The 16,358-nt window shown below is 40.0% G+C and overlaps 1 protein-coding gene across 8 annotated transcripts in view; it reads right to left on the bottom strand.

Annotated features, from left to right (window-relative positions):
- The window catches only part of snap91a (synaptosome associated protein 91a), a 45,603-nt gene that overhangs the window by 18,109 nt on the left and 11,136 nt on the right, over positions 1–16,358 (bottom strand). For 7 of the 8 annotated variants that reach the window (XM_007566184.2, XM_016680186.1, XM_016680304.1 and 4 more), the window contains exons 2-13: positions 11,909–12,051; positions 10,248–10,323; positions 8,192–8,294; positions 7,751–7,844; positions 7,291–7,402; positions 6,234–6,340; positions 5,846–5,887; positions 3,019–3,080; positions 2,890–2,898; positions 890–902; positions 582–751; positions 403–494 (exon numbers count right to left, since the gene is read on the bottom strand). In XM_007566184.2, coding sequence (XP_007566246.1) covers positions 403–494; positions 582–751; positions 890–902; positions 2,890–2,898; positions 3,019–3,080; positions 5,846–5,887; positions 6,234–6,340; positions 7,291–7,402; positions 7,751–7,844; positions 8,192–8,294; positions 10,248–10,323; positions 11,909–12,051 — 1,023 coding nt within the window. The remainder of the gene's footprint in view (positions 1–402; positions 495–581; positions 752–889; positions 903–2,889; positions 2,899–3,018; positions 3,081–5,845; positions 5,888–6,233; positions 6,341–7,290; positions 7,403–7,750; positions 7,845–8,191; positions 8,295–10,247; positions 10,324–11,908; positions 12,052–16,358) is intronic. The other variant, XM_007566264.2, reaches the window with a different exon arrangement.

The following is a 16,358-nucleotide window of genomic DNA, read 5'->3' as shown; positions in this document are numbered from 1 at the left end:
TGTGATAGATGGGTCTAAGTATAGATTAATAGGTAAATAGATTTTATGGAACAAGGAGTTCTCTCACATATTAATAGTGTGTGTTCTGTGGAGTGTGTGTGCTGTTTTTGATGATTTTGAATAGCGTATCCTGGGACCGAAGGTGTGGAATTCAAAGTGTCTTTCTGCCTTTGTTGACTTGGCTTACTTTTTACTTTTTACATTTAGAGATCATCCTGTTGTTCTAGGATAACATTTTAATACCCAGTGAGCAAAAAGAGTCATAAGATATTATTTCAATTATCAGAATGTGGAGAAAGCTGTCAGTTTCAAAATGGTTCATGAGAAAATATGCAAGTACCAGACAAACGCATTGAAATTCAATGCAAGCTGATGGTTTATGTATCTATAAGGAGATCTCACCTCCCCATCCAGTCAAGGACGTTGCCGTAGCGCCTCCTGCTGACGAGGACGACATAGGGTCGAGATCCAAAAGGAACCCGTCGTCCAGAGCGCTGTAAACGGAGGACAGGGACGTTTATAGAGGTCCATCCTGATAAATGAATCATGCAGCTTTCATAGCGTTGTCGAGTGACACCCACTTGCTGGTAACGGAGGTGGCAGGGGCCGGTGCGGTTGGAGTGATAGAGGGCGGAGGGGGTTTTGCAGGCGGCCCGGGACGAGCTGGAGGCCCGCCGGCCGCAGCGGGAGGAGCAGGTTTGGCTGGTGCTGCCGCAGCAGCAGCAGGAGTACTGTTGTTGGCTGTTGCATCCTGACGCAAAGAAATTGCCCTGTTAGGTGGCAATAACAGGTTTGAGTGATGGAAGTCAACAGCTTCCACCCTGCAGCTAAATGCGTCGCTTTGCTGGGAGATTTTTGATTCTGTCTTAAACAATGATCACGGACTTACCTTAGTGGGTGATCTGTAAAAACAACAATGGTATAGAAGTTAGAGTTTAGTGATGCATGTTGGTCACAATATCTGTTATTGAGATGGTGCAAAAAAGTGACAGTAACATCCATCACTTTGCACAGTCAGGCTTAAAACATGGCTTAAAAACTGGACCCCATGCATGTTGGTTACTAACAGCATCTAAGCACCAAATTCACTTTTGTTTGAACGAAAATGTAAAAATTCCCAAACAAAGTTTATAGATGGATTAAAAACAGGAGGAATTAGTGCCACTGAAAGCTAAAGAACAAGACTTCTCAATGGGATATGTTCCACAGGGAGATTCACTTTATGGTGAAAATACTTCCATAGAGCTGCATCTAAAACTACATGACAGTTTATGACAATAAGCTGGTTGTTCAGATGCCCTTTCTATGGAGTCACTGAAAGCTGTCCTGTAGGACAAACACGTTCAAACCCCAGGAAATTTTTTCCACATTTTGTTACGATGCAATGACAAACCTCGATGATTATGAGGATTTTCTTTGTGTCGTACCTACACAAACTAGGGCGTCATTGTGAAGAGGGAAGAAATAGATGCATGGTAGTTAAAAGTTGTATGTGGAGGATAAACCTCTGCTCTAACCAGCACTTCTGAAGTCAGTATTAAGGACTTAAAAGAAGCTCCTTTTTCATCCTGAAAAGAGACTTCTAAGTTAGTTTAATTTTACTTCAAGCGTACTAAGACAGCAAGGTTTCCCCCAGAAAACTTGCCAAGTCTGGTGGTTGGGCACTAGGCCAGGCATTGATCTAGTTGTATGCCGTGTTTTTGAGTTAAAAAATCTTTAAAATTGACAGGAAATTTGAAAATATCACTTGATAATTATGTATTATTCAACGATTGGAAGATCAATACCTGAACACCAAATATAAAGTCTTAAAAATGCAAACATTCTAAAAAGAAAAACTTAAATAAATAACTAGTGCTTAACCTGGTGGGGGCACAAGTAAAGTCTGGTGGCCCGCCAGGCTTATAATGCACTGGGGGAAACCGTGGATAGGGTCCGGTAGCACTGACTGAAGGTCAGCCTCGGTTCTGTCAGTCTGTCCTAGACTACAATGTAGTTCACCACCATCAGTGTCTGACAGTCAATGACACATTGTAGTGTCCCTCGAGGAATTCAGCTCCACAGACCACTGGGCTAAACAAATGCAGGCCGTTCCCCGTTCTACCATTACGCTACGCTCTTTCCATTTTCACACAATGGATTGATCAGTACTCTGCGAGATTTTCAGAGCTCAAAATAGCGTTGTATAACTTAATCCTGCTGTACATTTCCCCATACTGCGATGCAGTTTGTTCACTAATGTGAACATCCATCCATCACTCAAAGTCTACACCAACTTATTCCTGTTGGGTGGAGAAGGGGCTGGTTTCTTAGAGTTACACTCTGGTCAGGTTATCAATGCAATCCAGAGATGCAAATGAAAACCAAGCGCACGCGTGCGCGCGCGCACACACACACACACACACAGAAAAATCATACCTAAGAGCAATTTGGAGAGACCAATTAAGCCACTTGAACGGTTTTTGAGGAAGCTTGAGTTCTCATAGAAAACCATGTCAACAAATGAACAGAGAGAGTAATCACATTGAAACCAGAGCCAGAAGTTTCCTGCTGCTGAAAGGCTGCATAGCTAAGCACTGATTTGCCGTGCAGCCAGATCAGCTGCAGTAGCATGCACACAAGTGGATTTCATCTACCAATCAGGCAACTTCTGAAGACAATTTGTTGCCCTTGGTTTTTATTTAGGTATCTAAGAGGAAATGTGACATTTGACTTCACAATTAGGCTCTACTTGTGCTGGTCTGTCAAAGAAAAACCCAGCGGGACACAGTGAAACAGATGGCAATCACTTGAGGACATCCGAAAACGTTCCAGGGGTTTGAACAGCTTTGCTCATGACCCGAATGATGATGGTTTTGAACTCTGTTTTCACACCAACAACAGACTTACTTGTCTTCACTGAGTTTGGTAAAGGTAGGAAGAAACAGCAGATTAGAAACAAAGAGCATTGAGACACAGACTGGTGCAGGTATGATGGCAGGAAAACGATAGAAGTTGCAGACGTTTGTAATTACTTACGGCTTCTTCCCCTCCAGGGTGTTGAGATGAGTCTCGAGAGACTCCAAAAGACTTTCTGGTGCCTGCAGAGAAAATGCAGAGAGTGACTCCTAACCCTGACCTGTTGGATGCATGAATGTTGCAGTCAATGTTTCTTTAATCAAGTTGGGCCCCCTGGCAAGTAGAACATTACACCACATCAGAAGGAATCTGATTCACACAGTTTATGTGCCAGAACTTAAACAGAGACCCAGAAAGGGAGAAAAATCGGAAAACAGATGTGTTAAGGAGAAAATAAGAAAAAAATAAACTGTATGTAAATCGAGAGAGCACAGTTCCAGCCAGTCAGAGTGCAAAGCTGCATGCTCCACATGGACACAACCAGCACCTAGCATGCAGTAAAAAGGATAGCTCAATACCCAGCTAGTTTTGTTTTTTTTCCCCCACTAAAGGTCAAAGCTAAATCGGCCAATAAAACAATCATTAATTGGATTTCCACACTTATTTCCTGTGTCTGTCTATTCAGAGCTTTAAAATCTGTTCTGCTGAAACTTGAAATGAGCCAGACTGATAATACGCCTGAGAGGGACGGGCAGGCAGTTTGTCCCAGTGGGTTTTTCAGGCGTCTGTCCTCACCACCCAGTGCAGGCCTGTAACAGCTCCATTACTGCACTGCTCAGGCCCAGACAGCGCTAGTGTGAGGAAAACCCTTTTAAACTTCTTCTGGTAAAACCGTCATTAGAGCGTACTAGATAAACGGCCAAATTATTAGTCATTATAAGTGATGATTTACTGTCAAATTGGCTGGGATGGGAGGACATTAGCTGAACGTAATGTTAATATTCTGTAGTTTCAAGCATCAGTAAGAGTGATAATATCCACCCTGTTACACATATCACCCATAAACACAAGCAAATGTATGGAGGTTTGCATGGGAATTTTAAGTCTACATGCAGTAAGGGCTGTTTCAGACTGAAGAGGAAGATGTTTGTTTACATTTTACAGTATTTACCCGGCTTCTTTGCTCAATCTTGGTCAATTAGTGCAAGGTTATTTTTAACTTGATGATAGGCCAATAACGGTTTGTCATCTGATTTCTTATTTTAGTTTAATAAACCAAAAATGAACTGCCTGACAGTACACGGACACAATGCCGAGAGTAACACCAGGATTAACATGCAAATGAGCGGACTTAAATGTAAACATAAGTACATTTGCTGCTTGGACAGACATAATTAGAAGTGATTGACCTATTGATGGATTTTTCTGTACAACTCCAAATTATTTGCAGAAAATTTGCCTATTTGAGGATTTTCAGAAACTGATTCTCTAGCTTCAATGCTACTTTACAAAGCAGCCAATCCATTAATTTCCTGATTGTCGCTGATTGGCTGTTCCCCCGGTAGGTGACATAAGAGAGACCGTGGATGATAGCTTCTGCTGTTATGCTAAGACGGTTTCCACTGACCGTATTAACAACATTTAATTTCCCTTTGGGATCAATAAAGTATTTTTAATTAAATTGAATTGAATTAATGCATGTTGAGGTATATTTGACATCTGAAGGTAGTTGTAAACATTTTTTTACAGTAGTCTAAAATATTCGCATACAACCCCATCTAATACTGGGGGTCCACTATATTAGAATGAGCCATTTTTTGTCCTCAATGACCAATAAAGGTTATTCTTTTTAAAGAAGGTTTTGTATATATCCATTATGATGTCTATTTGTCACCTGACCAATTTTTGCACTCAGCAAAAGAACTTCTGCCTAATCACAGCTCTTTAATATAAACATGGTTTCTGCATATATTCAAACCAATATAAGCAAAACTGCTGCGGAACAGTACAGCACTGATAATATAAATTGATCTTGTATAATCAACAAAATTTGGCTTTAAAACTAGAAGCCACACCCTGTTTTTGCCGTCCCAATGCCATCTTGAAACACGGCCTAGTCAAGGTATTTTTGCGTCACAGCAGAGCCGATGTCATGGTGCGCGTCTGATTTGTGCCACCTGTTTATCATGCCGTCGATGCAAATCATTCATGCTGCCGCTTCCAAAACAATAACCTCAGCTGTCGAGTTTCCACCGCAGGTCACAGCTTAATCGTCTGAAATTCAAGACGAAAAAATCAAGTTTCTCATCCCGGGAATCTGGTGCATCTTTAAGTGATCCACGTATCGGTAATTCATAATCGTTGTGATGCACACGCGGTCATGGAAACTCCACAGAACAAAACCCAGAGATGCAACTCTTCAACTGAAAATGCGCTTTGCGGCCTCAGCAGCTGCCTGCATGTTGCTTTCATCCAGTAAGCTCTGAAAGTTTCATGGTCCCACTTCATCTGAGTGGCTACAGTCTGCGGCTAGCTGTGCGTTGTGCGTCAATTCAGTGCTCTCAAAAAAAAAAAATAAATAAATAAAATAAAACGGCTGTCCTCCTCTAAGCTGTCTTGCTCCCAAACGCTAGCTCTGTGCACTACTCGCTACTCACACTCTCAGCCTGAATGATCAATCTGCATCTCTGAAAGTAAAAAGAGAAGGGGTGGGCGAAAACAAGGGTAAATAACAAAAAAAAAGAAAAAAAAAAGAACCACAGCTCACTGGTCGGGTGCAGGCGTCCCAGGATGTGTTTTTGTTGTTAAGAAGAAGAGGCAACCACCGTGAAACAACAGCAGTAAGGAAAAAAAAAGTGGAGGACATTCGTACTTCATGCAAGACAATTAGGAGGTCATTAGGAAAAAGAAAAAAAAACTGACATGCTCTGTTAGAGGCTTAGTGAACATTTTTAATTTGATAAATAGTTTTAAAAGCTGGGAAAAAAAAAGTTTTAGTGAGTCGTACCTGAGTGAGCTCAGGTATGTCGTTTTTATCTATTCCCACTTGCTGTAACAGAAAAAGCGACACATTAAAATTCAAATTTAGTGTCAAACTCAAGATCCAAAACAACTTTTTATGTGGCCCTCTAGAGACACATAAATAAAACCTTCAAGAAAGCACAATCAAATTAAAGCAGTTTTTATTCTGTCAAAATATGTTAATGTGATAAAAGTTCATTGTTGTTAACTTTAAGGAATGTTTGTCTCTCATCGACTGCAGAGACACCCAGTTATTCATATTTTAACAGTTTAATGGGTAGTTTTATCGATGTTTTGCCACAACCAGCCTTACATGATCTTGATGTGGCCTGAAATAAAAATGAGTTTGACATCCCCCCCCACCCAAAGGATACCTCTGCAATTTTGAAGAACTCAGACACCCGGGTCATCCGCGTCAGGAACCTCTTATAGATCTCCAGTCCGTCTTTACACTGGCTCCTCTTCATCTGGAAAAATTTCTCTGGGCAAACAAAATGGCGAAAAATGTCACCCTTAAAATACAGGACAAACCGTTCTACAAGGGGCTGCAAACAATGCAATAAAAAGCACTTCAGCTTTTATGACGGACTCCGTGGAAACAGAAGCGCGTCCTCTCTGGGCTGAATTGGCTGCGAGTTACTGTGTACGTCTGCTATGAAATACATGAAACTGGATGAAATTCCACACCCATGTGATTATTTCAGGATTTGTAAAGGATTCCTGAGCAGCTTCATGCTCGAGACGATGCGGGAAAACTAGGTGAAAATACGCAGCTTAGCATCATCCACTCATTTTTTTGAGCACTGGAAAAATATTAAGGAAGAGAAAGAGAAAATTGTTAAAAAAAAAGGTTCAAATGTGCCAGTTAATTTACTCTGCGTTATACCGGCTGATGTTTTCAATGCTGACCAAAGATACATCCTACGTATTACACTGCTGACTGAAAAGAAAATCAATACTTTCAATTGGAAAAATGTGAAGTCATCAAATGTAACTGAATGGACAGAGAGGACATTTGTTGTGTGTGACTGAATTGTGGAAATATAAAATAAATATTAATGAAAAACAATGAAAAGCCAGATATCATGATAATTTAAAGCATTGAATGCATCAGTTTATTCTTTTGTTTTCTTTTTCCTATTCTCTCTCCTCTCTGTTTTTTTTTTTTTTTTAAGAAAATTTTTTATTTCAAACATAGAATTAGAAATAACTTCATACTCTAACACAGTTTCCCAAAAGAACGCTGTCAAAGGACCAACAAAGGTCAGTCTGTATTGTGAAAATGACGGTGCACGCCTTTTAAATATTAACTTTCACACCAAGCACCCTTTCAGGTTTAAATTAAGATTCTGTATCAGACCTATGAATCCATAAAAGCCATATTTTTTCCAACATTTGAATAAAATGCGCAAAACGAAAGTGTTTCCTCACCAAGCAGATTGATGATGCCGTCATTGTAGCAGGCATACAACTTGATGAGATCTTTGAAGAGAAGGAGAAAGCAGGCGTTTATCACGCCGTTGTTCAGATCTTTGGGGTGAACCTGCAAGCAAAAAGTGAAAATTAGTTTTTGATTTAGAGCTACAGATATTTAAGAGAAAAAAAAGCAACTGGAATTTAGTGTTTAAAAGCCATAGTCAGATTTACATCTTGCAGCATCTTTACAGAAACACACATGAATTGCATAGAAGTACTTAATGACACAGCAGTATTAGCAGTATTACCAAATATCACAAAAAAAAAGAAAAAAAAATCAAGGTCAAACAAAACTTTCTGGTTTTATTATTAGTTTAATAACGATCATAAAACATAGGGTGACAGGCTGCGAGTTTGTGTGTTTCCCACAGCGAATTCGATAAACACTGTCGCCCTGTTATCAAGTGTCTCTCACCTCGAAGTCCAAAAGCGAGTCGATCTGGCTCTGCAGGATCGGCATTCCTTTCAACAGCTTCTCCACTGACATGGTCCTCATCGCTCCATCGGCTCTGAGATTCAAAGAGCAGAGAAAATTACACAGCAACTCTTTGAAACATTTACATTTGATGAGAAAACATTAACTTTTCTACGACGACATGTTCTGAAAGCTCTTCACACATCTGTCACACATATCGTTCAATTGCCTTGTTTCTATTCTGTTCAGGTGCGGTGCCTGGTTACGCAGCCATCGTAAAACCTTATGTCTGCCAGTTAACAGAGCTCTAAAATATCCAAACATGATCAAAAACCTTCTCTGTATTCATCTCTTCACTCTGGAGAAGCTCCAGCATTATCCGTCACACCAAACTAGTATCACACACAGATTCCCTTGTGATGGAGGATTAAGCGACCGTACCCTTTTTTAACTCGTCCAAAGTCGAAGGACATCTGTCTGTAGGCGAAGGCCTTCTCGTTGAGATAGCGGCTGTAACGTCTGATGAACGTGGACATGTCGTAGCCTGAGGAGAACACATCCATATCATCATGTCTGCAGTGAGCCGTGTTCCCATTGTGTAAACTAATGAAGCTCTTTATTTTTTATTTTTTTTAAGGATGTGACCTTACTGTGGTGACAATAAATGACGCTCTGTTTAGACATTACAGACTTTTTAGAGACAGTCATTACGTTGTAGAGGTGAGGAGTTTTGATTTTTTTTCATCAGTGAACAGAGTCTGGATTTCTGCTCTATGTGCATGCAGTAAAGCTGCTCCAAACTCACATCCATCTGGGAACTATAATTGAGAAAACACATGCCAGTCCTTTAACTTAAAGCTCAACTATAATGGTCCACAGGTACAGGACGCAAAAAAGAACAGGGGGAATTAATTAACCATTGAGGGATCTCACTGTACATTTAGAGCATAGCTTAATAAACAGTACAGATATTTATTTTCAAGTTACTTAAGAGTACTCTTAACCTAAATTGTGCTTAAATTAAACAGATTTTTCTTAGTGGTTGTATAATGTTCAAAGTGACAATTAACATCTTAACTTTCATTGCAAAATATGTCACATTTTCTCTTTATTTATTTTTTCAGAAAATGGGAAAAAAAATTCAGATGGCCCAGTAGAAACTTGGCAAGTACTACAAGATAATGTCATTATTGCGCTAAATTACATGTAATGGGCTCTACAAACATTTAGACACCCTTATTTTATTTTATGTTTTGACAGTTTTTTTTTCTGACTAAAAAAACATAACACATCCATATCACCAAAATAAGATAAAGATTCTATTGCTAAAAAAAATGCCAAAAAACAAAATATATTTTTCTAGTTAAATTGGGTACTTTAGATTTGCATTAACCAAAATAAAAGATGTGATTTTGTCTTAGCTTAGCTTCATCCTAAATATGAAGCCAAGAAGCTAAAAACCATTAATTTTACCAGAGAGGTTAAAAGACAGGAAAGAGCTATGTTTTTTTAATAATCCCTTCATGAGAAGTTGTTTTATGCTTGTGGTAAGAGGCATAAATATGTTAGCAGTTAGTGAAACAACTTAACATTAAAAGTAAAATGCAAACAAATTCATTCAGCTAATTTGGGGTCCAGGTTTGCTAAGTTAGCTAACTTGCTAGCTTTTCTGATTGAAGTCATTCTAGAGCAGAAAATCAAACCAAACCCAAAACTTTCATGCTGCTGGCCAACTCAGAGTAGCTAAAAATGACTGATGTATGAATACAGAAATAAGGTAAAGATTATTTACTTCCATGGTGATTCAATAAGTCTGTTCCAGGATGCACCATGTTAGCATTACTTCTGTCGTATTAGCATTCTTCACAAAAATGTGTTGCAAAATCACTCATCTTACAATAACCCAACGTAAAAGGAGAGAGAGCATGTCTTACTAGAGTGACAAGCTGCTCTTTTTTAATATTTTAGAGTTCCTGACAGTGCTTTATGTTCGTCAGCCTCTGTGGGAACATTTCTTAACATGGGAAGCATTAAAAGGGGCTTAAAATGCACACTCTGGCTCTGTAAACTCTGCAGTCAAGCAAGCAGAAACACATCTGTGACAGCAGGCTGTGAACCCAGTATTTATCACTGTGGGTGATGTCCTAATTTCCATAGCAATTGGTTCCCCTGACTGCAGGAGAGACTACTTGTGGATGCCAAGGTGTATTTTGCTGCCTTAAGTAAAAAAAAAAAAAAAAACTGATTTCAAACACTTATTTTTATGAGTCAATGTGAAAAAGACTGAAATTTAAAAAAAAAAGTAGCACATCCAAGTAAGCTATATGGCTATATGCTTTCACCTTGCTTAAAAGGATGTGAACAAATCTGCATGTTTAAGGGTCATTAACGATCAAGGACCAGATCATTTCATTTTGGTTCGTTCTGTTTGAGTGTTGAAGCTGCTCCTTTAGAGCTGTGTGTAACGTCATAATTGTTTGCGTCAGACACCACGCACCATGGGAGCCGGTTTTGTCCAGGAAGTTGCTGAGGTTGAACAAGGTGTTCCTAGATGCCAGGAACTGGACAAATCTCTGCAGAAAAGGACAAATGCATAAAGTTACGTATTTATCGTCCTAGTGAGTAAGCAGTCCCTGCCTCTGTCAAGTCTTTAAAATCATGGTGGACACATTTCAGAGGAGTCCAGCAGAACTCTGTCAGAATATAAAGTAAGTAGACTTAATAAGTCAAATTTGATTTTTTGTTTCTGATATTTAAATAGAGATGAAGGTAAGCATTAATCTAAGTTGGACACATTATGGGTCAAAAAACTAGAAAGTAGTGCAAAAATAAACTCCAGTGGTATTAAACCATAAAGAATATCCCAACTTCTTGTTTACTAGAAACAGGAGGCAATTTAGTGAAACTTTGATGGAAAGAAATACAAATCTCTAAAATTACAAACCATTTGTGATATGTATGTTTGTTCCCAGACCTTAGTATAATTTAGTGACCCATGCCAACACAACGCAGTTGCCTTTGTTCATGCTGTGATGTCAACGAGGTTGATGCTGTTATCGTAACGTTGCTGGAATATTCCCTAATCAGTATTCAGACAGAGACGGGTCAATACCAGAGGCCCTGTCAATCCACAGGTGTCTGAACAACAGGAAAAGGTTATTAAGATAAATTTAACTTTACTTTCCATTTTTAAAAATGTGTAAATGTGCTTGAAAAGATGAAGGTAAAAAACTCCAATTATAGTCTAAAATATATCTGACCTGCAAAGTGGAAAAAATGTCAGCATAAAAATTGCCAATGTCTAGAGGTGGTAGAAAAGTGAAAGGCACAGAGTTTTATTTAAATGCATCATACTCATATTGTAAAGACAACGCGATGTGAAGGAAAGACGTCCCTATCTGATCCCATGTATCGATATTTTACTGCATCCAAAGTTCCTGACAAATTCAACACCAAGACACATTGCTGCATTTTTCACAAACAATTTTACAGTTTAACAGTCTCTTCAGTTTTCCTGGTAGAGCTTGTGTGGTTTGTCTGCATTATTTTGTTGGTGGAATCGGGGTTTATGACAGCAAACCGGATTGTCCTTTCTGTGAGTTTTATGCGACTTTCTCCGTTCATCATTACAATTACATATCGACTCAAAGTGGTCAATTTAGTGAGAGAAATTCAGTTTTTCCCTACGAGGTACCCAAGAAGGGAGAGGGCATCTTTTCCTGTAAGCTAATACAGCACAAAATGAACTGGAACCAAATTGAAATAATGTTACAAGACATGAAAACAAAGTACGAAGTGGCTAGCATTAGATAGTATTAGCCCAACACTCTCTGCTAACTAAGCCATGTCAAAAAATGTGTCGGCAGCAGACGCTTCTCGCAAGGGGTAAGATGCATTGTTCTTTGTCTGAACAAAGACCTTATAATTAAAATCAATGCACACCACACTGATGTACTGGAATGAATTTTCAACTTAATTTTTATGTTAATATTGTTTCAGTGTGTTCACAGAGCGTCGACTGAAACCTCTTATAATGCACAAACGGTGTTCTGTTTTGCATTTAGGCCTTCACAGCCAATATAGATTGGTTAATGAGCTAAAAAGGCAAAAATATGTCACGCTTTCTGTGTGCAACACATTCACACAGATTGGCCTTACCTCGTTACCATGCACCATGAGGTGGTGTGTGGTGATCAGGGCTTTGAAAACCACCACCCAGCTGGCGTTGCCCACCCTCTCCATTAGCGTGTCTGCCATCTGGGGCACGTTCACGTTGGAATCCTGGGTGGCCTGGATCAGGTCTGAGGAGCAGAGCGAGGACAAACATGAGGTCAGGTGATAAATGTCGGCAGAGACTCATACAGTGAAGCTTTCAGTAATAATGCAAACAGATTGGAGCAAGGAGGAAGACAGATGTCTAGAAAACAGATAGGACTATGGAGAATAATTGTGGAGATATGAAATATCTACTTCTGTGTAGCTCACAGTAACACTGTGTGAAATTACACTGTTTAGTGCCTACTAGTTTTGCTAAAAATAATTTAATTGTATTTAAATGATCAACTTCCTATTTGAATCAGAAATCTAAGTTCAGGTTGTGAGCTGAGGTGGTCCTCGTCTCATCAAGCTTGTCGTTTTACACTCAACAGAAATGTATTCGGAGGATCGTTTCACATTATGATGCTTTTGCTTACTGTGAGTCACACTGGCTGCTGCTTTGTTTGGTTTCTGCAGCAGAGCTCTTCAGCTAGCGTAGGGAGCCAGAAAGAGAGTGGAATATTCCACAGCAGAAAGATACACAAAAGACGAGATGACTGCAAAAGACGAGATGACTGCATTACAGATGATGGCAGATGCAGAACCAAATTGATAAAATAACACACCAAACATTTAGGACGTTTTAATAGGAAAGCAACCTTTTCACAGATTTCTTTCTTTCTTTTTTTTTTTGGATTGTTGCATCCATTTTTGTGAAGGTAAAAATACGAATACATTTTTTTATTTTAAAGTTATAATATTTTTCACTAATTCCCAAACAGTCGTGACAGCTAACTGGTTTTCCTATAATTCACCTTACAGAGTGCGACTTATCAAAATGCAGAGTCGGGAAATTTAATACAGTGCATAAAAGGTACGCGCTCAAGAGACATTGTGTAGTAAACCATCATAATGACGAATTAACACTTCTCGCCCAACCTCACAAAGCGTCTTACACTTTTATCCCTCTGTTTTGTTTTTCCGAACCTGAATATAATGAAGCAAACAGCTGTTTTCAACTAGCAACTAATTCCTCATCACTCAATGTTGTCTGTCACAAGCTGCTTCATTTACAATTGTGCGCAAAACATTGCCAATATTCCACCAATGTTGAAAAAAAAAAAAAACAATTTCGCAATTGCGATGATGTATCCATTAAATAAGAAACGTAATTAAACTCACGTGTGAATACGTTTGCCATTAAAAACACCTGCCGCGCCATGACTCACCAACTACTTCCTGTCGTCTTCTTCTTCGTGGTTTGAGCCAGTGGCAACATCCGGTTGTTGATCATGTGACTACTGTGATGCGAAAAAAGTGCTACCATTTTGATACAGCCCCCGATAAAACGCCTCATTCTAGCGGCAACACGTGTTTCTCTTTTAATCGACAAACGAAAGCTTTTTTTTTTTATCTGGCATGTTTTTAAATCATGAATTAATCAATATTTTTCGATTTCACTAGCCACAACCAGCCCAAATTACAACCAGACAAACAGGTAAGAGATTTACTTTAAAAGAACATAGATAACAACAGGAAGCAGGCCTTAAAAAACAACATTTCCTGTCACCATCTCAGAACAGAAGTGAAACAAATTCACAAATATTTATAGATTTCGGTCACAAAGTCACGTTAAAAGCAACCTAAAAAAAATTAAGTGAGTTAAAACAATATGAGCCTGTTTTAGGTAAAACAACCAGTGGGTGGAAAAAAGCTAACTACATATAGCTACATATAAAGAATGAACTGTTTTATTCTGAGGACCTTTCCATTGAAAGCTCATCGGTGTAAGACTACTGAGCATGAGTTTTTGATGCAAGCAACATGGCTCTGTGCTCAGGGTGTCCTTGCACCAGAGGGTGGTCTGAATGCTCAGAAATAGAAAAACGTTCTCAAGACTGAGTTTTGTTTATGTCCTGCCAATGGAAATGAGAAGCACCCTCCCCATGTTTTGCACATTTAATGCACTGTAAAAACAACATGTGTGTGCATCTGTGGCTAAAGTTTGAGGTTTAAAGTCTTTTGTATTTACTGCCATCTAAAGCTCTTTCTACTAGGCTATGTTTGATTTTATATAAAAGAAATCAACACACTTTTCCTTTCGGCAAATATTTCCCTGCCAGCCGCAAACATTGACTCCCTTTTAAACCCGATGTGTTTGCCTTTGTTTTGTGCTCTCATTTTTTTAAGACAAATTGCCTTGTGCTGTTGCTACTGATGCTTTCAAGTCGTCACTGCATGTCTCTCTTCTGCCGCATCTGAATCGGTTTACATTAGTTAGAAATATGAGCCGCGGTGGACAGGGAACAGTCACAGTGTTATTGCCATGCTTGGCGTTGAATGAGTTTCACATTGTTTTTCATTGTTTCAGCTGGCAGCTCATTTGACAAAGCCCGTGTTTTCGGCCATTTAGCCAAGCTCAACAGCTTAGCTCTTATGTACCGCCACTACGTGTTGTACGTGTTGCTCTAATAACGTGCTCTATGAGACTCAGATGGAGACCGAGGTTCGTTTGACCTCTGACAAGTTGGATGGCTCCTTTGCTTCCGCTATCATGCTTCTATCATGCAGCAATAACAAGTGCCCGTTTCCTGTTCAGTAGTAAGACAGCAGGAGCACCGGCACACATAAACACACACACACGCACACACAGGAGTGTGAAGGATAATCCCTACAGGGCTGATGAGTCAGCAGCCTGCATCATCCTACGCTCTTCATGTCCCTGTCTCCTTCTGTCTGTCAGCCCGTCTCACTCTCCGCCTGCTTCTCTCTCTGTTGCCTCCTGTAAGAGTCGTTGGCTGTACTACGACTGTAGGGACAAAACGCAACACCTCTTACATTAAATATTGGCTCAGACAGGTGTCCCAGGACCAAGAGGAATGCCACAGACCATCATTTTTGGAAGTGGAAAAAGGCTGAATCCAGTGAAAACAGGTTAAGTTGCAAACACAATTTTGAAAAAAAATAAAAATAAATAAATAAATAAAATAGAACTATGAAGATATGCAAAGAGGATGAAGACTGAATGGAAGAGAAGTCATCAGCCTCGTCTACTGGTCCCATGTACCCAAGCGCGCTTATTCATAATTACACACGTGCAGCAGTGTGAGTGAAACAGAAAGACAGAGAGGGCCTGCTGCAAACAAGATTGAGTGTAAGAATGCATACGAATTATCAGTATGAATAACAATTAGCTTTTATTTGCATGCTTGGATCAGGATTTCGTTTATTGCCGCATTACTCATAAAACAAATAACCTTTACGATGACTACGCCAGTGTATTAGCCAAGGGACTACTTTCTGTATGTACATGTGGATCATACAGATGTATGCGAGGGTACCAACGCAAGCTAACGCCATGCCTTTAGCAAACCCACAACACTATCCCCATTAAACCAGGTCAAGGTCTAGTAGTGCTGTTCAGTGTGTCAATGAGGTGTCCCCGTTTCTGTTTGTTTAACAGTATGTGAACAATATCTGTACATATATCTGAACAATGTGTATTTGGGCAGTTGCGGGAGCAACCTGCAGTCAGCTATAACAACGGCTGCAGGAGGAAAGGTGAAGCAGCTGGCATACACCGTCTGCGAACTTCTTGATGTCTTTACCCAGCTGACCTGCGCAGTGTCAGATAACTGCCACTGAATCTGGATGCCTCCACGGCGCCTGCCACACCCGGCAACACACAGCAGGACTCCGGTTTCAGCGAACAGCCTGCAACGCATCGATCGCTGTAAGTGATCTCAAAGCCACAGCGTGTGGGTACAACTCAGGGCGAACCCCCCTAAAGAAGCACGCACTGCAGGAAACACTCATTCCTCTCCCTGTCCCTTCCTTTTCCACAGATATGTTTCTGAATGGTGCAAAATACCTACTAGAGACATGCCAAGGTGGTCTCCTTGGCAACAGCTCCCTCGAGCTTGGAGTATGAAGCTAAATTCCTTTAAAATCATCCCGACGGTCTGTCGTCGTGATGTTTTCATCACCTGCAGTGACGTGTACTGACTGTCTGGATTCACCTGACTACACATGAGAACCTATAGAATTTCTCTCTGTTTAACATCCACTCCTCGCCTTTTATATTATTCTTTCCATGTTCAAACAAACGACTCCTAAACATGGCGACAGACGTGTTCAAATGAGGATGCAACGCCTGCGGGACGACCCATAGAGCGCTGAGCGGCACATGAATGGAGAACTCGAACCCTGTGTTTATTTTTAAACTGCTCTCACCTTCAGGCAACGCTTAAGAAGGAAAAGAAGAAAAAAAATACCCAGAATGCACTGTGGCAAGCATAGCATAGCATAGCATAGCATCAACATGTTGTGGCAGCCAAACGCAGAGGGTGCC

This window comes from Poecilia formosa, unplaced genomic scaffold (genome assembly GCF_000485575.1).
Source record: "Poecilia formosa unplaced genomic scaffold, Poecilia_formosa-5.1.2 Scaffold0, whole genome shotgun sequence".
NCBI lineage: Eukaryota > Metazoa > Chordata > Actinopteri > Cyprinodontiformes > Poeciliidae > Poecilia > Poecilia formosa.
The sequence above is the reverse complement of the archived record's forward strand: the minus strand, read 5'-3'. Positions and strand labels throughout refer to the sequence as shown.